The sequence below is a fragment of the Danio aesculapii genome, chromosome 18 (assembly GCF_903798145.1).
Source record: "Danio aesculapii chromosome 18, fDanAes4.1, whole genome shotgun sequence".
NCBI classification, from domain to species: Eukaryota; Metazoa; Chordata; class Actinopteri; order Cypriniformes; family Danionidae; genus Danio; species Danio aesculapii.
The window spans coordinates 3,870,241-3,892,088 of NC_079452.1; the positions used below are offsets into that span (position 1 = coordinate 3,870,241).

General features: G+C 35.1%; 1 protein-coding gene across 7 annotated transcripts in view; it reads left to right on the forward strand.

Moving 5' to 3' along the window:
- The window catches only part of si:ch211-195m9.3 (galaxin), a 49,223-nt gene that overhangs the window by 16,446 nt on the left and 10,929 nt on the right, over nt 1-21,848 (forward strand). Inside the window, exons 1-10 of one of the 7 annotated variants that reach the window (XM_056478332.1) lie at nt 8,945-9,105; nt 9,233-9,277; nt 10,707-10,734; nt 11,042-11,151; nt 11,237-11,371; nt 13,483-13,653; nt 13,754-13,793; nt 14,315-14,352; nt 15,152-15,231; nt 15,322-15,542. In XM_056478332.1, the coding sequence (XP_056334307.1) occupies nt 9,081-9,105; nt 9,233-9,277; nt 10,707-10,734; nt 11,042-11,151; nt 11,237-11,371; nt 13,483-13,653; nt 13,754-13,793; nt 14,315-14,352; nt 15,152-15,231; nt 15,322-15,542 (893 nt within the window). In that variant the 5' untranslated portion in view covers nt 8,945-9,080. Of the gene's footprint in view, nt 1-8,944; nt 9,106-9,232; nt 9,278-9,664; nt 10,530-10,705; nt 10,735-11,041; nt 11,152-11,236; nt 11,372-13,482; nt 13,654-13,753; nt 13,794-14,314; nt 14,353-15,151; nt 15,232-15,321; nt 15,543-21,848 lie in introns of those variants that run through there. The other 6 variants (XM_056478335.1, XM_056478331.1, XM_056478333.1 and 3 more) reach the window with 6 other exon arrangements.

Here is a 21,848-nt window from a genome sequence, read left to right on the forward strand (position 1 = left end):
ATGTCCAGCTGAACTGTGGTTAAATACGTGATATATGAGGAATATCACAGAAGTAGTAGTGTGATATGGCTGTATATCGGCACTGCTGGGAGGCCTGCGTTGGCTTGAGGCTACAGGCCAAGTGTCTTAGTGCCGATATATGGCCATATTGCACTGTTACTCATGTGATACTGTGTTTAAACAGCAATTTGATGGCATAATTGTGTATATAAAAAGAAAAAGAAGTAATGTAGAAATTACTTTCTTCTGCCATTCATTCACATCTGCAGCTGACCGTCAGACCAGCAGACACGGTTGCTAATTCACAAATGTCAATTTAGCACTAGTTTTTGAATGATGCTCTTGCATAATGTATTGTAATGTCTAACTAATAACAAAACATATGATTTTTCTAATATTTTAAGATTATAAGTCTGAATGGCATGAAACGCCATCAGTCTAAAGAGCTCTCTCAGTATTTCCCTGTTGCAATCGGGATTTCACAAAAAATAACCCCAAAAAACCCAAAGCAAAGCTAACACTACTAGATTACTATGGTATAAATACAGCAATACAAGAGAGAGAGATCAACTTGGAATGTCACTTAACTATTCTATAATGAATTGCTCAGCTGTAGTTTTAAATTTACTCTGAGAAAAACTTTTTCTCCCCCAAGAACTTTCTTCTTCTTCATTCTTTTCTGTCACCATCTTGTAGTGAAACATCAACCATCCATTGCTTTGCTCTTTGCTCAATTTGACAGGCTGATGACCACAGATGTGCAAAAATTGTGAAATTGTGTCCAAGTCCATCCCTGGCCTAGGAATAAAACCCATGATCATTGTGCAAGATTCATAATTTTAGTTCAGATGAAAGCGCACAATTCCTTTTGTCTTATTTCTGAAAGGTTCCAGACCACTGCTGCCCAAACCTCCTGCATTGTGGCAGTTCCTGAAACAGCAAGGGATATGGATGAGACAAACGCCACTGTATGTAGACAAACATATAATTATGTAGCGTTATATACAGGCGTGTGCCAGCCTGAGTGGTTGCAAGCATTTTTTATTATAATCAACGTTAAAATGTTCTCTAAATTGCTGTTGTTCAAGATAAAGTGAGTTATGCTTGGAAACAAATAACACCAGACAAAGGAACACTTTTACACACAGAGCGCTTGCTGAAGAGAAGACACTCTGCTTTATTTAGATGCAGTTGTATGCTTCACAGTCCAATCTATGAGGTCACACCACAATATTGGCTGGATTTCACAATCTGATATCATCACACAGAGTTGTTGTGGTTGTATTGCTTTTCATGATGCAGAATAAATCTCCTTGAAGAGAACTTTTTTCAGCACTTATACAACTCTTTTTCTCAGTTTTCTCTTATATCAGCCGGTCAGGTTAGATGGCACTTCAGTTCTGCAAATGAGAAAAAAAAAATAAAATTCTGATTTAAATTTTATTATAATGGATTTTTATTACCTCAACCACATGGTTGATTTTTATCAAAACTTCAATGCATTGTTTATTTTTTGTAAATTTTATGGCTATGCTACTCCATAATAATTAAAGCCAAAATATACACTGACAATATTAAGTCCTGTTCTGGGTGTGACGTTTTCTTGGGCAGTGAATACAGATAGCTTGATGTAAAAGGAAGGGGTGAAGCAGGAGCATGGGTGCAGTTTCTCAAGACCACCCTAATGTGTTTATAGAACAATGTGAAAATAATAAGTCATGTTATGTTTTCATCTAAAGGTGCACTCATTAACTGTTTTCTCACACACACAAAAAACCTCACATGAACTGGATTCTTAGTGGAGTACAGACATTTTGACATCATACATGAACAACAAAACAAGTCTCAAGCGTATTCTTTTGAAAATAGAGATTTTTACAGAAAAGCATAATAAGTGTTTACTAATTGGTAGGACAATATTTGGCTAACATGCAACTATTTGCAGCACAGTGGCTCATGGGTTAGCTCTGTTGTCTCACAACAAGAAGGAAGGTATTTATCTATCTATCTATCTATCTATATTGCTTTCTTTCTTTCCTTCCATTTTCTTTCTTTCTTTTCTTTTCTTTCTCAGGTCCCACTGAGATTAATAAAAACTTATTTTTCCAGGGAGTCCTGGCCAAGATGACCATACAAAAAAGCCTAGTTTTAAGATAATGTAATGTTATTATTTGTATTACCATAAAACAACACAGGGATTATACATAAACCTCCTAATTAAAACAACAACAAGGCTCAGTCAATTCAAGGTGCAATAAACTTCAAATTGATTTAAAGATGGAATTGCTTCTTGTGGTGTATTAATTTGAAAGTTGTTCCACAGTTCAGGAGCAGAGTAGCTGATTTTCTTTCTGACCAAGTATAAAAAAACAGAATATATTTTGGAATCATACCCCACAATGCATTTACAATAAACAACAACATAAGTGATTTCCTTATTTAATGTAAGGAGGACCGGCCTACATTACTGTACAGCAAGCAATGGTAGGTGTGCGAGTAAGCGTTAGATATAAAACACAATGCAGAATGATGATTGCATACATGTAAACAGTACTGCCATAATCTAAAATGGGTAAAAACCAACGCAATCTTACGGCAATTCGTAACTTTTTGATTTAGTGGCTAATTCGGATCAATTCGTACGATCTAATTCGTACTATTTGTTACGATTTGCTCATCATCCAGTGACGGTTGGGTTTAGGGGTGGAGTTGGGTGCCACGCCTCCTTTTTAAAATCATACATTTTCGTACGACTGAACTCTTACAAATTTGTATGAATTAGCCACTAAACTGACAAAACGTAAAATACTTATATCTCGTGAGATCAGGCTGGTAAAAACCTAGAATGAATAATTAGATTTCTAGTTTGAAATTAATTTATATATATATTTTTTTTGTCGAAACAAAAACCCAGTCTCAGTCTTTTAACCAAGCATTCTGTAACACGGGGAGTGACAGAGACAACTGAGGTTTAGGATCCAAGTGCAGGTTTATTCAAAATCAGGGAAGCAATGGTCAACACAGGTGCAAACAGATGTATAAAGGCAGTCCAGAATCGTAGTCAAAAGTATCAGGCGAGAGGTCGGAAGGCAGGCAGCATACAGGGATAACTAGGTAAACAAGGCTAGGGTAAACACACGGAGAAACAAGACTAAGGAAACGCGTTGTAATGTCACTTTACAGTTAAACAAGACTCGGCAAAGGCAGGGAGTGTGTGTGTTGTTTAAATAGTGTGTGTAATCAGTCTCTGACAATCCTCAGCTGGTGCAAGTGTAATCAGTGAAAATGAGGAAGCATGTGTGTTTGTGGAATGGAGTGCATGTATGAAAATGTAGTCCATGAATGGCGGATTTGTAGTCCATAGGTTATTCTGAGGGTGAGTGCTTACCAGCGACCTCTGGTGGTTAGAGATCGCTGGTAATCATGACACATTCTATATGGACATCAAATGTTAACTTCTCGTCAAGCCATTTTCCTATTTGTAAGCAGTTACACTTTAAATCAGCGATCCACAAATTGTAATGAATAAGCAAGACATTAGAAATCACCTTGACCAGGATGGACTTTTTCAGCATGAAAGTGACCATATTGTCATGTTTAGATGTAATTGTTTTCAGTACTTCAATAATGAGCTTCCACTTAGGTTGTGATAGAAAACACAACTAATAAAATTAAAGGACTCTTTTCTTAAAGGGCACCTATAATGCAAAATCAACGTTTGGACAGAACTGTGTGCAGGTATAGTGTGTCCACTGTCATATTGAAAGGATATAAACTGTTATAAAATGGTATAATGACATTTAAAATGTTATCCTGACGTTAACATAAGATCCAAATTCCTGCAATTTTAATGCCCACTTCAACGTGACGTAGGAGTGAGGATTTCCCCGCCCACCAAATTGATTGACAGTTGCATAATAACATGTCTTTCTAGTAACACGTATAATCATATCCACAAGACAGGACTTCAGCCATATCATATTTCAGAAATATAATTTGAAGTAAAACACACTTATTTCACATACATCTTTCACCTCAATACAAAATGTAAGATACCAACTCTTCTCTCAAGCTTGTTTGAGAGAACTACCTGTGGAACTGCCTCTTTGTTTCAACGGATTTAATGCACACCCCTTCAGTGTGCCAAAAGATCTTTGGGCATTTGTGGTCAGGCACTCAAGACGAGACACATTAAATAATTAAATGTTTCACAAGGGAAGTGGCAAATTCTGAATTGCTACCCAGTTGCTGCTTTTTTGCTAAGTGAAAATTTTCCGCAGTCAAGCATGATGTGTCCGCATCATGGTTTCAGAGTATCACTGGTTAATCAATAAGCTCACTGGGAATAAAAAAAATAAAAAATCACTGTTCTGTTCTCCATAGTTCCACCACAAGCCACTACTAGCAACTCCTAACCACTTGAGAGACCTGCTGTCTTAAATAACTTGGAGAGTAAAAATTATTGTTAGCTTTAGAAATTTAATCATTTGCTTTTATACTTAAGTTGAAATAGCTGTAGAAGTATCAATTACATGAATAAACAGCACTTAAGACTAAAATGCCACTTAAGCCAGGCTCACACTGTTTGATTTATTTTTTTAGAAACCTAAATGATTGTAGAATGTCAGACTGCACTAACATGACATCCATGTCCAACTAATATCTTAGCTGTCATAACGTTTAAAAAAAAGTGAAGATGTGCCAAACATGGAAGAAAACTCACCTGGAGTTTAAAGTCATCCATCTGTGACACTTTCTCTACCTTGCATTCTGAAATGATTCCACAAAGCAAACATAAACAATCTGCAGCTGCGATTTTGCACACAAAAGGCTCTTTGTGCCTCAATAATATAACCAGGAAAAAGACATTTCCCCGCAGACATTTGACATTTCCCCGCAGTGGTTTGTTGTTGCGCCATCACATTTGGGGCTTCTATTGGTTCTTGGATTGATACTTGTCACAGCTGTTGTCACATTACAGGAAAGTGTAACTGACACTGCCAGAAATTAATCTAAGAAAAATCAAGCAACAGCCATTAAGTGGCTGTCTAGGAATATATAAAAGCAACAATCAAAGATCACATGTTTTAGCTTAAGATTTCAAAAGTCTTTTAGAATTTTCCAAAATTGTCTCAAATGACCAGTTCATGGCTGAAATTCCATAGTGTGAGCAGGGCTTTTGTTAATGGTCTTCATATTTAAAAGGTCCAGATGGCACTTATATAAGTGCAATGATTGATTGATTGATTGATTCATTCATTCATTCATTCATTGTCAGTTTTTTCAGTGTTGATAAAGGGGTCTCCAACATTTAAAAAGAATGCAGAGAAAAAAAACAAAGACTAATGTATACCAAAGATTGTGTACGTGCAAAAGTGTTTCCCTCGTTATTATTTTAAACTCTGGGAGAGACTTCTGTGGCCTTAAACAGCCCACTAGAGAAACAAATGGAAAAACAAAAAGGTTTTTTCAGGGATTATTGATCATTTTCAGAGGGTTAAAAGAAAAGACAGACTTTTCCTCCTTTTTTGCATGATTCAGCTGATGCAAGACTCTGCAATACTTTTTTATGTGAATGCCAAAGTAAGCTCTTCTACAGATGGTCTCTTCAGTCAAGTCAACATGCTCACTGCGCCAAACACCAGATGGATGACTGCCAAACTCATTTTCACTAAGGCCCACTTCAGCATTATAGCTGCCCTCAAGGGGACAGACTACAAAAATGTTGCTACTCTTTAACATTTTATTAATGGTCATTTCATTGTAAGATATTAAAGTAATGTATTAGCATAGATGTAAACTAGATATTACTTCTCTGGCTATATCTTAATTTAAGACCTAATTAAAAATAAATAAATAAACTTTCTGTAATATGCACCATAAGACCCAATATATTCCCAAAGTCTTATCTAAATATATGGTGTTCCAGGATGTTTTTAGCAAACAGGCAGCCACCCTACCCCCTCAGCTATCACCCATCTACTCACCGGCTGCTAAATTCCCTAAATGTTGGGTATACAGTGCATCCGGAAAGTATTCATAGCGCTTCACTTTTTCCACATTTTTATGTTACAGCCTTATTCCAAAATGAATTAAATTAAATTTTCTTCAAAGTTCTACACAAAAAAACACAATGACAATGTGAAAAAAGATTTTTTGAAATTGTTGCAAATTTATTAAAAATAAAAAAAAACTGAAAAAGATTACATGTACTTAAGTATTCACAGCCTTTGCTCAATACTTTGAGACAATACTAAGTCTTTTTGAATATGATGCCACAAGCTTGGCACACCTGCCCATTCCTCTTTGCAGTACCTCTCAAGCTCTATCAGGTTGGATGGGAAGCAACGGTGTACAGCCATTTTCAGATCTCTCCAGAGATGTTCAATAGGATTTAGGTCTGGGCTCTGGCTGGGCCACTCAAGGACATTCACCAAGTTGTTGTAAAGCCACTCCATTGATATTTTGTGCTTTAGAGCATTGTCCTGCTAGAAGAAGAACCGTCGCCCCAGTCTGAGGTTAAGAGCACTCTGAAGCAGGTTTTCATTCAGGATGTCTCTGTACATTGCTGCATTCATCTTTCCCTCAATTCTGACTAGTCTTCCAGTTTCTGCTGCTAAAAAAACATTCCCATAGCATGATGCTGCCACCACCATGCTTCACTGTAGGGATGGTATTAGCCTGGTGATGAGCGGTGCCTGGTTTTCTCCAAACGTAATGCCTGGCATTCACTCCAAAGAGTTCAATTTCAGTCTTAACAGACCAGAGAATTTTGTTTTTTATGGTCTGAGAGTCTTCTGTAAAGCTCTCCTCTCTCCACAGAAGAACACTGGAGCTCAGACTACGTGACCATCGGGCTATTGATCACTTCTCTGACTCCCTATCACTCAGCTTTGATGGCCAGCCAGCTTTAGGAAGAGTCCTGGTGGTTCCAAACATCTTCCACTTACAGATTATGGAGGCCACTGTGCTCATTGGAACTTTCACAGCAATAGACATTTTTCTGTAACCTTCCCCAGCCTTGTGCCTCGAGACAATCCTGTCTCGGAGGTCTACAGAGAATTCCTTTGTCTTCATGCTTGGTTTGTGCTTTGACATGCGCTGTCAACCCTGGGACCTTATATAGACAAAGGTATGCCTTTTTTAATTATGTCCAATAAACTGAATTTACCACAGGTGAACTCCAATTAAGCTGCTAAAACACCTCAAGAATGATCAGTGGAAACAGAATGTACCTGAGGTCAGTTTAGAGCTTCATGGCAAAGGCTGTGAATACTTTTATAAAGTGATTTTTCAGGTTTTTTATTTTTAATAAATTTGCAACAATTTCAAAAAATCTTTTTTCACATTGTCATTATAAGATATTGTGTGCAGAATTTTGAGGAAATACATGTATTTTAATCCGTTTTGGAATAAGGCTGTAAAATAAAAAATGTGGAAAAAGTGAAGCGGGATAAATACTTTCTGGATGCACTGTATGCTTTGTCTGTCCAGGAGCAAACTTCTCTTGACAGTTCATCCAGAACTACCGTCAGATGTACGCTCGCCTGACCATCCTCCTTCTAAGCAAGCTGAAGACCCTCCCCTGGACCTCCAAAACCCATGCAGACACTGGACAAGATATTTCTTTCTAACAAGAGATATTGCAATTGTATTATTGGAATAACTTTTTTATACAAATACAGATATTTGTCAAAAATGTAATGAGGCTAAGTGGTTAAGAGGTTAGCATAGTTAACATGAGCCTTCTCAAAAGGAAGCCATTCAAGGCTGCAAATCTCATACTTTCAGCATAATGCAAACAATTGTTCTTTTTCAGGCTTGCTCTGTAAGTATGAACATAGGAACAATATCCACGCAGTGAAGAATGTAGATGACAAACAGATCTGTGTAGGTAAACAAGCAATGGGCGAGGGCAGGCAGCAGAGATAAATATGTACAGCACAGTAAAAGATCAATGGCAGAAAACATACAGAATAAAAAATGAGCAAACAGTCCAGAGTAAAACACAGTAATCCAAAGAAGTTATCAGGAGAAATTGTGTGTGTGTGTGTGTGTGTGCGTGTGTGTGCGTGTGTGTGTGTGTGACTAAAATAATCCAGATGACATGGAACAGGTGAAAATGTGTTCAGTGGATAGAAGGAAGTGGAGCTTGGGGAGACAGTCAATATTCTGGTGATGGTGACCTCTGGTGATGATCTGGGGAAACCATTGATTCTGGATATGTGGATATGATACAACAGTAATACTTGCCTGTATGAAATGTTTATATGTAAATAGCAAACAGTATAGGCAATATTAGAGGAAGGGAGGCTGTTTTTGAACATATTTAAGTAAATAAAATAATTCTGTAACTGATAATTACAACAATATAATTATAATGTTATTATCATTGTTATCATCATTATTAATAATGGAATTAATATTATTATGATCATTTTTATTATTATCATTATTATTATTATTTTAGAAATATCTTAATTCAGAAATGCGTTCATAAACTGTTAATTAACATTTTTACCAACCCCATCACATGTGTATAGTGTGAAACATTTGGAATGTGTAAAACATGAAAAGCAGTGATCAATTGCCCATTCAGAAAATTATCAGTAGCTTGCTTGTCATTTTGAATCATTCTTGTAGTGACTTGCTGCCACCTGTTTTTTTATTTTAATTTTATTTTTTTATTTATTTTTTTATCTTTTTTTTTGCAATGGCAATTTTCCAAAGCAATTTTATGTAGTACACTTTACAGGAGAAACCTTTGAGAAAATATTACTACCGTGTTAGGGTTTATCAGTGAGCTGTGGGGATTACTTACATAATTTCATGCAGATCCATTTTTAGCCAAATGAAAACTACAAAAGGGCATCATATCTGAAGCTCTAGAGGTATAAAATATAATGCCCATACTTGTAATTTCCTTTAGGTGCTGCTAGGAATCACAAATTGCATGTGATCCTTCCTTAATCCAGTGATGCAGCCTGTGGAGGCGGACCTAAATTTTATTTTTGGAGTACATAAATTGTCATCTCACTTAGTTTGGAAATTCAAGCTTTTGAACAGGGGTATAGGCTACAATGAAAGTCTACAGATCAACTGCATGTATGACAGCACATTTTTCAATTCTGAGTGGCTTAGTATATTGTAGATTTTTCTTATTTTTATTGTAAAAATGTGTATTTTATAGTTTTTATTATTGTTTTTATGTATTTATTTAATTGAATTTCAGGTGTGGTGACAATATTGTGGATTTTTGCCACATCCTCAGCAGAAGGTAAGCAAGGGAACACTGCTATAATTACACCTTTACTATATAACTCTGGCCATTAAAATTCCAAATTAATCTAAATAATGTATTTTTTATCATTTAAATAATTATTATTCTTAATATTATTATTATCATTATTTATTTATTTATTTATTTATTTATTTATTTCCTTAATCAACCACCACAACAAACAGTACACGACAGACTTTTTTTCTCCCTTTTTATGTTTTCATTATTATTATTATTATTATTATTATTATTATTATTATTATTATTATTATTATTATTATTATTATTTTGGAGGCGGAGAGACGTATTTGAGTCATGGACACTATTTTACATTGGTTGAGTGACGAATTTTTGCTCGCTCACTGAGTGCAGAATCAGATTACTGGTGTGCGCATACGCAGCAACTTAGCCTGGAAGTGTAAAGCAAGGAACACTTACACACCCACCTACAGTGGATACAATGTTGACTGAGCAACGAGGGAAAGTATTTTATGACTGTGTGGTAGCGTGATTTGGTCTTTGTACTAGTACACAGCTTTTTTTGTCATGTTGTGTATCTTACTTGGCGTTTGTTTGATGTTATTATAAAAGCCTTTGTTTTGTTTCCGTTCAGACGTGCTCTGTTTTGTTGAATGTGATTCCGAGTAGAGTTCTGCTATTTCTTTAGCGATCTATCATTGTAAGTTGTCACTCAATATTTCGTTGCAGAATGGCTTTATGTGGGCGCATATTTTGTCTTCGGAAATGCTGCATATGGCAATAAAGTTATAGTTTTATGCCTGTATTTGTTTGGAACTGCTTCAACATTCTACATTCTTAACCGAACGAAAAAATGCAGTTTTAAACAAGGCTTGTTGGAGTAACAGCTAATTTATTTGAACAAATAAGCCTGCTACAGTCAAAACTGGCAAGAACCGATAACTAGAGTCGAAACTTGAGAACTTGGAAAATGTTTTCACACGTGACACAGACCATTTTCATGTGCTTTGTAGTCTGTTTGTAAACAGTGATCGGTTGGGGTAGAAATTCAACAAAAATGGAAAGCATTTTTAATTTACCATTTGTAAAAATCTTATTTATTTTATCATTTGCTTAGTGACCGCTAGAATATTTATGCCCATTCACTTTTTCGACTCTCTTATGGAAGTTTTTTTTGTTTGTTTGCTTTTGTTTTTGTTTTTTAGGGGTTCTTTATTTAGAAATTGTGAAAGTAATTGCTGTAGGCTATCTCAGAACTAAATAAAGCCAGGTGGGTGGGAGGTTGCCCACAGACGTTTCATTCATTCATTCATTCATTCATTCATTCATTCATTTCATCATTTTGTTTAATGTGAACAACGAAAGGTCATGCAAAGTCAATTTCATGATTGTAGTGTATTTTATGCAAAGAAAACACTTTTTATAATGAATCATCTTTGTTTTTTAGGAATCTGCCACCATGACAGGGGGAAGCAGTGAGTGACAATGCACACACCCTTCACATAAGAGATTATTTAAGATAGATGTATTTTACTTTTTCATAAAAGATTATTTTATTGTAATAGTACTAGTGATAGTTTATTTATATATATATATATATATATATATATATATATGTGTGTGTGTGTGTGTGCGTGTGTGTGTGTGTGTGTATATATATATATATACATATATATATATATATATATATATATATATATATATATATATATATATATATATATATATATATATATATATATATATATATATATGTATATGTTATATTTGTAAAACCACCAGTAACACAGGTTTTAGTGGCGAGATGGAAGGCAGCAATAATCTTCACTGTTGTGGAAATCAGTCTTACAACATCTTAAAAAGCTCCTGCTGCAACGGTAGGACTATACCTGGTGAGTCGTGAAAGTAATGATTTACAGAGAATTTACAAAAGTTGAATATTGATTGGGGTTTGTGTTTTATTTGAATGTGTTTCAGGTAATTTAACTCGGGGATTAAGCCAGGTTGTGACTTACTGCTGTGGTTCTGTAGCCTACAATCCCCTAAATGAGATTTGCTGTAAAGACAGAATTTTCATTCGAACTAGTGCTCACACTAAATGCTGTGGCAAGGGTAAGCAATACACTTGGTGTGACTTTAATACCTTGCCATTGTTTACCATAGTTTAGTTTTAACACACTTTGGCATTGAAATTGTTGTTCAATCGACTACAGTGAGTTCTTTATAATAGGTGTTTCATACCAGAGTAATTTATTCTTAGCTCTGGAAATATTGACAGAGCTACCCATTTTTTTGCATTGTTGGAACAGGGAACGATTTTAGTTAAACAGTTGATGCTTCTTTTTGGGGAACCTAATTAGCTTTTTCTTTGGAGTAGGCATGGGCCGGTATAAGATTCTGATGGTATGATAATCTTAAAAAAAATATTACGGTATTGTTCTCACTGCTCTAAAATATATTATTTTTAAATGTCTGGGTAAAAAACAAAAACAAAAAATCCCATTTATAACAATATATTTTTTTTTTTGAAAGATTAATAATAGTTTGGAACAGTAAATATGTCCGACTAAATAGTTCAAAAGATTAATTAACTTTTGCTGTCTTCATTAGTTTCAAAAACACAGATTTATGCTGGAGTTACTGTTGTCCTAAAAACAACAACAAAAAAGTAAATAAAAAAATCTTACACATACCTTAGGAATGGTATTACAGAAAATTTTGGCGGTTTTAAAACCTTTACTTTTTCAAACCGTGGTATACCTTGAAAATTGTTATCGTTCCATACCTACTTTGGAGTAGGGTATAACCCTGCAAAATTGGAACTAATGTATCAGTTGCGTAAGTCGATTAGGTGAATCTAGTGCTTAATTTGTAAATGAGTAATTCCCGGAACAAAACCAGGAAACAAAAGTTACTGTGACTGACGTCCACCACACAATTTCAGTTTTCCCGGAACATGATGACAATAAATGGTGATAGCGAAAGAAAAAAAAGAGCATCACATTTCTGAATGATCTTTAATTATTTTATGCCATATAACATTGTAGGTCAGTCATGGTTAATAAAAACATGTAGTTACAAACATAAATTGTTTGAACAATCACTTCACTGTTATTTATGAAATGAAAAAAAAAAACAATTAAATGACTCACTCAATTTAATCTTCAAGAAAAAAATAAATAAACAATATCCTACTTAATTATAATAATCACAATAATAATCATCATCATTAATATTATTATTAAAGTATGATTTTTTTTTCATTTCTTAATAAATAATAAATATAAAATTTCATTTCTTTATAAAAAGCCTCATTATTTATTTATTTATATGATTTATATATTATATAAGAATGCATGTTCTTAGCTTTTGTAAGTGATTTTATGCTTTGAATAGAATTTGTAATGTTCTCAATAATATTTGTAAAGGAAACATAGGCCCTATATGTTCCATTTGCATATTTCAATTAATTTGGAATACAAGTGCATGTTTTTAGCACAACTAATATTGGATTTTTTTTAAATGTGTGTGCACGTAAAACAATATAATTGCACAAAGAAATGATGGGGTTCTTCTCTAAAGAATTTGTTACCACCCCGTTTAGAGCGCCATTATGGGCTTATTACGTTATAACTAACGTGGTTCAAATGATGGATCTGCGACAGAGAAACTATGGGTTTTGGGAAACCCTACATCATTCTTTTTATTCCAACCGATGTATCGTACTGTGATAGTTCAGCTGTGAGTTACGTCGTTGTTTGGGAAACGCACCCCTGATCAACACTTCAATCACACTTGAGCACAGAGGTCTTTAGCAACTCTACATCATTTTGCTCAGTTTTTCTCATGCTTGTCTGATAAATTAATCAGTATTATCACAGATGAATGTGACAGTCATTTATTACAACCTCAGTCCGAGAATAGTTCTATAGTAGTCTCCCAACACTAATTACTGTTTTTACAAAGGTCTTTTGATGGTAGTGTCTTTAGTATTTCTATTCAGCTTTAGTACTACTTTCTCAGCTGCGCAGAATATACTGTACCAGACCTCACTCTCAAGTTGCTCTTTGCAAGAATTAAAGTTTATTCCTTGCCTGGGTACCCACTGGTCACAATGCCTAAATAAGACTCCTGAACAGAAAAATGCATATACAATTATACCTTGTACTTACCAGCACTTTCTAAGTTACTGAATTACTTATCTCTCTTACATTAATTTACAGACCCTTACCAAACAAAGAATCGTATATGTTGTGGTGATGTATTGCTGAATAAACAACAAAAGAAGAAGAATTGTTGTGGAAAGGAACTATTTGACAAAGAGGCCAACTGCTGCTGTCCCCTAGACCTAAAAATAAAGCCCAAAAGTGATCCTTGCTGTCAGACTAAAGCAGGTGTGTGTATACAGTTCTTAAAGTTATTATTTTATTAACATATCAAATAAATGGTAAACAGTGTTGTTAGTATGTTATAATCAGAGTATTTTTCTCACAGTTGAAATACCTAAATCCCCACAATGCTCTCAGGCCTCTGGGTAAGTCTCTATGCTGTCACAGATGAGTCCTCAAATTATTTTTAAGAGACAAAAAAAATAATAAAAGCTGTCAAGTCACAGCATTTGTTGAATACAAAAATATCAAAATGCTTTAGCAGTTTCATTGTGAAAAGTGTATTTTTTGAAATTTTGAAATTGTGTAAAGAATTGCAGCTACAATGGGTTGATTAGGTTTACAATGATAAATAATGCAAAAGTAATGTCACGCAGCCATGGGACCCATGAAAATATAGGAATTGTATTTGTAAGTTCTATAATCCTAACCATGAAAACATAGTGACTATATAATTTTTAGGAGACTATATATTACTATGTTTTGGTTTTTACAACATATTAGCATCTGGCCTGATGATTATTGCATATAATAACATTAATAATAATAATAATAACAATTTTATTTGGTTTGGTAAAAATCCAACAAAATAACACATTTTAACAATTTTTTAAAAATATAGTTTTATTTTATTATCATTTTCTCTGTTTGTTTGTGTTTATGTGAGACTTGAAAAAACTACAACAGCACCCAACAATATCACAGGTAAATATCCTTGTAGTCTAATCTATTTGTTACTTAAATCAACAGAGTCTAGTTCCCTTCTTAGTTGGCATGTTCACATTTGTTTTGTTTTTGATTAAATGTTTTTGACAAGAAAATGCTGACAAGTACCCCTTTTTATTAAAGGGGGGTGGGGGGCAGTGTTCTGATGGCATGTTTGTTGTCACCTCAAGTATACTCACATTTCCGATTGACTGCTTTTATTAATTGGTTATCATAACTTTTGCTGGGTAAATATTAATGGTAATTAAGTAATAATTTTGTTAACAATGCAGAGGGCTGTTGTATAGACTGGAGGGCTTTGGATTTTCAGTTTCTTGTTTATTATACAGCTACTTGCCACAAAACTGAACAATTAAACACAAAACATTGATCTGAGCCATAATAATTTACTAGCTCTTTAATTAAAAACAAAGCTTGTAGAATGATGTCAAATAAAATCTACCAGCACCATCTCCATTTTTGTTTTTTCTTATTGTCTTATTATACACATTTGTCACTGATCGGCTGTTGGTGTAGGGCATTTTTATCAGAAAATACAATTTTCAGCTTTAAAATATGCAGAATAAAAAAGCACTCTGAGTGGTTTGGAAAGCATGACTTACGCTACAGGATAATAATGTAAAACAAATGCTGGCAGCTTCAACTGTGTACATGACCTAAACTGATATTTTTCAGGTGTATAACTTGAGTGAATTATTAGTCACCATGGAAAATGATTGTGGTTGCATGGTTATTCAAGCAATAATTCCATTGCCTCATCCATTTCGTTCTCTTTCAGGGAATGGTGGATCCTATGATCCTCAGACACAAATTTGTTGCTCAGGGCAACTGTACAAAAAGTCATCAGAATTTACTAAGGTATTATTACTTTTTGACCTAAACGTTCTATAAAATTAAATGATTTCTGTAATTTTCCAGTAAAATGTGTTTGTATATCTGTGTCCTCAGTGCTGTGGTAAACATCTTTACAGTTTCTCAGAGGGAAACGTTCTGTGTTGTAATGGAATCCTGCATCTAGATATGCCTGAGAAGTCAGAATGTGTTGGGGGTGTTGTATATTCTCCAAAAAACACTACATGCCATCTGCCTGTTCGTCCCAACCTTGGCGAGCACTGTTGTGGAAATCAAACCTTCGATCCTCTTATCCATATTTGCTGTAATGGACACAGGTAAGCCCACAGAGTTTATATATTATATTGCTAACCAAATCATTGAATTCAGGTATTCCAACCACTTAATATATAAAATCCTGCACCTTGGCATGTAGACATTCTACAAACATTTGTGAATGAACAGAGCCTTGTTAAACCCTGTTTACATTGATTTTGTCAATGTAAACAGATTTTGTCATGATTTTGTGTCATACGTTTTGCTTGATTTAGGGTGCTGTGGAGATTTGTAAATGACAATTGGGCATTGATGCAAGATTCATTTGTTTTCAAGAATCATTTCTTCGTGTATGGTGTGTGTTATAGTGCATGACAACCAATGCCATGTCTTTGATGCTTAACAACATCATTGCAGAAAGTTAGCATGTTTAACTTTTCCCCCATAATCCACAATGGGTTCTGTCACATGGGTCACAGTCGGAGTACATAATTTCTTCTGTACGCAACTTTTAAAATGGCAAAACGAAAGAAATTGGACTGCTTCAAAGCAATGGAAAAAAGCTTTGTGGAATTATGACAACAGTTTACGCTTGCATGAGGTGTCATCTTAGAAGTATGTTGTTGATCGATAAACGAGGCACTTCTACAGCCTGGTGAGAGTACCAATATTGTTACCTATAACATTATGTGAAAATCACATAATCTGACACTAATACGGTCATACTCAACAATGAAAATTGAGTAATCTGAATGGGGCTTAATTCAAGCATGGTATCATGATTGCTTTAAGACAGTTCTTGAGAATTCAAATCTCCAAATCTTTTGCTAACTAAGCTATTTCTCAGTCTTGAACTCATTTTCAAATGCATAAAACACGTTTTACAAAACACTACGCACACTTCTCTTCCTAAAACACTAAGTTCTAACAGAAAGCTACTTGCTTTAGTTTTCTAAACACGACCAATCAAAATGCTATACTTATTCACCAGAGGCCTCATGTATCAAAACTTTGCGTACGCCAGATTTCATCTCGTGTTTGGATTTACTAATGATGAAATTAACGTGAGAATGTGCGTTTGTCTACGCCAACTTCATGTCTGGCGTACATGCATTTCTTGTGTGTGTTCGTTTTATTTCCATTGGCGACTTGTAGAGGCAATTATGTTAAATTGCACACTACAAAATATCTTTGAGCCAAGCAATGCCAGCTGTATAGGATGGGATCATCCGCATGGCTAGCAGATATAAAAGGTTTCCATACCATGCAGTTGAACCGCGGTAAAGTTAGTTTGACGTTTGACATTCATTAGACATTCGATTTCAAACCAACTAAATTCTTTGCTCCTGTTATAGTTTGAGCTAAAAATAGGTCAGGCATAAATATATGCCCTCTATGTTGCACAAGGCTTAATTTCTTGATAAAAAAATTAACCATACGATCGAATTAAACAATTTAACTATATGAAATTATACAATAAAACCAGTACCAAAATGTTCAGAAAAACATCCTGCTTATTGACTGTTTTTGTAATTAGCATTTTATTTATTTTATTATATACTTTTTTTATAATATTATAATATTTTATAATATTATCTTGTAATGTAAAAATTGTAAAAGTCAATTAAACTCTGGCACCATTTGAGATAAAATATTCAAATCAACTCTAAAATTGTCATCCACAATTGAGGCAACTTTCTCCTCAAAGGGTGTTAGTTCAGCATCCCCTGTTCCCCCACCTGTTCGGTCCACACTTTGATGGTGCGCCACTGTTCTCCTCTTAACCTGCACCTTTACATCGGACCATTTCTTTTTTTAATTCACTCACAGTGCGATGTTCAGACCCCACTGCGTTAACCGCGTCAGCTACACTCTCCCACTCTATTTTCTTTTTTTGTTATTAATTCCGGAGGACAAATTTCCTCTAATTCACAATCTGTGAAGTTTCCCTGCTTGCTTTTGCCATTGCTTTTTTGTTTGATTTTGCCAAAGTAGACTCATTACCATATTTATTAGGGGGAGGAGGCAGGGAGGGGTTTTGCGTTCGTGCACGTGCGCTCAGTTTCACGCTAATTTGTATGTACAAAGAGATTAGGAGATTAACTCATCACTAACCAATCACTGCTTTACTGTAATGCAGGCCTATAAATAGGTCAAAGGTGATGGGACACCGAGCTGTTCTGGGTCCAAAGAAAAAACTGATTTGCCACCCATTCACAATTTGTAGTTTTGTACCTACCTCATATTCACCTTTTCTAAATCCTAAATTCCTCTAGAAAAAAAAATAAAGGAATTCTTCTTAGCCTGGCTCTGGAAAGTGTATGAAGGCCAACCATAGTGTCAGATTCAGTGGTGTAAAGCACATTGCCACTGGACTCTAAAGAATTGAATATGTCGTCACCTTAGAATTATAAGGTTCTATCTGACATTTTTGTCAAAATTGAGTTATTGACATATTCTCATTAAATGACAACTTATTTACATTATGGGATGTTTTTTAGAAGTACAGTTTAAGACTTTTTATTTAAAAAACAAATGTTACACACATACTGTTTGTTATGGAATGCAAAAACTTTGAAGCTCAATATCTCAAAATCATTCAGAACGCAGATAGAACCTTATAATTCCAAGGTGACGATGTGTTTTCTGGAGTTATGAATCATGATTCTCCAATTGTTGATTCCAATTTGGCAGTTGTCAGAAGAATTGTTCTTGCCTGACTGTTCAGTGTCCAGAAGGGGCAACTCGTTATTTTATTATTATTGATAAGCTGCTTAGGAATAATTATGTTTAGTGTTCAGCTGAAGTTGATGAACTTTATTTTAACATGAATCTTTCTGTTCTTGGTGAGGAAGTTGGAAGTTGGAAGACATTACTTTGTCTAAGAAAGGGTTTGGATGGTATGCAAACTGATATGGATCCAGCATGTTTGAGAGACTAGATTTGACTAGACATGACTAACCTCTCAAAGCACTTCATCGTTATTGGGGTCAGTTCTGTGTGATGACAGTACTGACCCCAGACAGTACACAGATGATTTCTTTGGCAGTTGGCGGTGGTCTGGCTCAAAAAATCAGTTTAGATGTCTGTTAGCTGTGCAGCAAATTCTCTTCATACAGTACACGGCTAGTTATGTTGTTAGGGCCAACAGCCTACCTTGTGAACCTCTCCTGGACATGGTCTTCTCTCAGTCGGCTTAAACAAAACAACATCTAGTCATTTGGAGATGTAGGTGTACATTTTGTGCAAAAATCGAACATTTTGAACAGAAATGGGTAAGTGCACCCATGAGTAGGTATGGGTACCCAAAAATTGTATTTTTTTAAACTAGTATGTAATTGGGTTTATACTGGAATACCAGTAAGCTTGTAACCAAGACAAACTGTGGATGTACTTTGGTTTTAATGGCTATACTTTGTTGTTGTCTTTTACATCCCTTAATAATGTCATCATGCGGCCGATGCACATGATACCTTTTTTGCATGTGCGAGGCATGTTTATGTGCAACAATCCGTCATGTAGTCTAGGTTAAAATCCAAACAGTCAAAAGTGTGGATTTCTGTAAGCAGCTCCCTGTGACTGACGTTAGCATGTTGTATTTGTATCATGTTGTCCTTATATATTATAAATGTATTAAGTTAATTTAGTTATCTAATAATAATTCACAGTTTATGGTCAGTTTATTTAGACTAATATTATGCAAAACACAAAGGAATCATTTAATCTGGGTGTTAAAATAAACAAAAAACTCACCTTTAGGTCACAAACAACTTTACTGACCAACAGTCACTGCACAATAAGCAAATCCATAATAGTCTCGGTCACTGTAATATTCACAAGTTTGTAGTGATTTTTGCTTATTTGTTAAACTTGACTTGTGCTGAATGTATAAATGATCTGAAATTTATTTGTTCAAAAAGAATTACATGGAACTGAAAAGTAGTAACATTTGAATATAAAAGGAAAAAGGGGGATAAGAGTCAGTTAATTTGTAGAGGAGTGGGGCATTGGATTAAAAAGCTACACATAATGCATTGTTTTGTACATTGTGTCATCCAGTTATAATGGTTTTAATATAATTATTCTAAATACATAATTATTTTGTGGCTGGGACATGTATTTGTAAAGTAATTTGAGTGGCTGTGCTGTGTTAATATTCGCTGCTGTCATGTCATGTGACAACATTGTAGCACACTACCCTTTAAGAGTTTTGTGCATACTGCCTCGCACACTATTCCTAAAAAATGTAGTAGCCAATATGTTCTGTTTACTGGGAAGTAGGCAGTAAGCAAGTCTGCCATTTTGAACACAGTCATGACCTGTCAAAACAAATGGGTAGAGTCATAAAAAAATAAATAGATTACATTAGAAATGGACTATTATTATAAATAAGTTATTAAAATTGGGGAAAAAAATAAACAGGGGTAGCTAATAATTCTGACTTCAACTGTATCTATATACACTCACCGGCCACTTAATTAGGTACACCTTACTATTACCTGGTTGGACATCCTTTTGCCTTTAGAACTGCCTAAATCCTTTGTGGCATACATTCAGCAAGGTACTGGAAATATTCCTCAGAGATGTTGGTCCATATTGACAGGATAGCATCACGCAGTTGCTATAGATTTGTTGGCTGCACGTCCATGATGCAAATCTCCCGTTCCACCACATCCCAAAGGTGCTCTATTGGATTGAGTTCTGGTGACTGTGGAGGCCATTTGAGTACAGTGGTTTTTGATTTGTGCTTCATGACATGGCACGCTGTCCTGCTGGAAGTACACTGTGGTCATAAAGGGATGGACGTGGATTAGCATCAATACTCAGGTCGGCTGTGGAGTTGACACAATGCTCAGTTGATACTAACGGGTCCAAAGTGTGCCAAGAAAACACCATTATCACCAACCTAGAATTGATCCATGCTTTCATGTTGTTGACGCCAAATTCTGACCCTACCATCCGAATGTCGTAGCAAAAATCAAGACACATCAGATCAGGCAATATTTTTTTCTGATCTTTTAATGTCCAATTTTGGTGAGCCTGTTCGAATTGTAGCCTCAGTTTCCTGGGCTTAGCTGACAGGAGTGGCACCTGGTGTGGTCTTCTGCTGCTGTAGCCCATCCGTCTCAAGGTTAGATGTATTGCATTGAGAAATGCTCTACTGCATACCTCGGTTACATCGAGTGGTTATTTGAGCTACTGTTGCCAGAACCAGAACATGGCATTTGCACCAACAAAACTGCCGCTTACTGGATATTTTCTCTTTTTCACACCATTCTCTGTAAACCTTAGAGTTGGTTGTGCATGAAAATCTCAGTAGGTCAACAGTTTCTGAAATACTCAGACCAGACTGTCTGGCACCAACCATGCCACGATAAAAGTCACTCAAATCACCTTTCTTTCCCGTTCTTATGCTCAGTTTGAACTGCAGCAGATCATCTTGACCATGTCTACATGCCTAAATGCATTGAGTTGCTGTCATGTGATTGGCTAATTAGAAATTTGCCTTAACAAACAGTTGGGCAGGTATCCCTTATAAAGTGGCCGGTGAATGTATTTCTGTGAATGTAGAAAAAAAACAAAACAATTTCTTTCGTTTACAAAGGCATAATGTTTTGTTTTTGGGAGAGTAGGTTACACACAAATGAATCTAAAATATTTACAGTTTTGAATAATGTATTGCATGTATCTGTACAAAAAAAAACTATTTTTCATTTAGCCTGCCATGGCAGTATCGCAGAGTCTGCCTTGTGTATTGATCAGTGTGTTTCACTGGGATGCATGTAAAGTAAAAAGCCTCCAGTATAACCTATATATGTAATCATTTATACGCCGAATAAGATGCAGCTGTAATCTACATATTACCTGTAATTTACCTGTTCATTTTGTAAATAATAGTAATTAAATAAAAATGTGGCGTGTCTTGACATAACCTAGTTATATTTGCATTTGTAGATTTTAAGATCTTATTTATATCTGTTTAGCAGAGACATTTATGCGACCAAATGCATAGTGGCTATTTTCAGAAATCCCGTGAAGTGACCAGGTGTAAGCAGGCCCTTTATTGTGAAAAGATTTAGGACAGTCCTCTAAATCAATGAAGTGTTTTAATCACTTCTATCTACACATATATAAAATCAAGCACCTAGGCATGCTTTTGCAAACCTAAATGAAGAATGGATTAAAATATGATGTTTCATGCAATTTATGTTGGGTAGTAAAGCAAGAATTTAATAAGAAATACCAAGTTTGTCTTTAAGTGCAAGTCATGTCTGGAGTTAGTTTTTCACAAGTCCTTGGGAAGTTGCGTGACATTTTTAGTTTCCATTTCCAAATAGTGATGGGATGTTTTTCACGAACCAGATTTT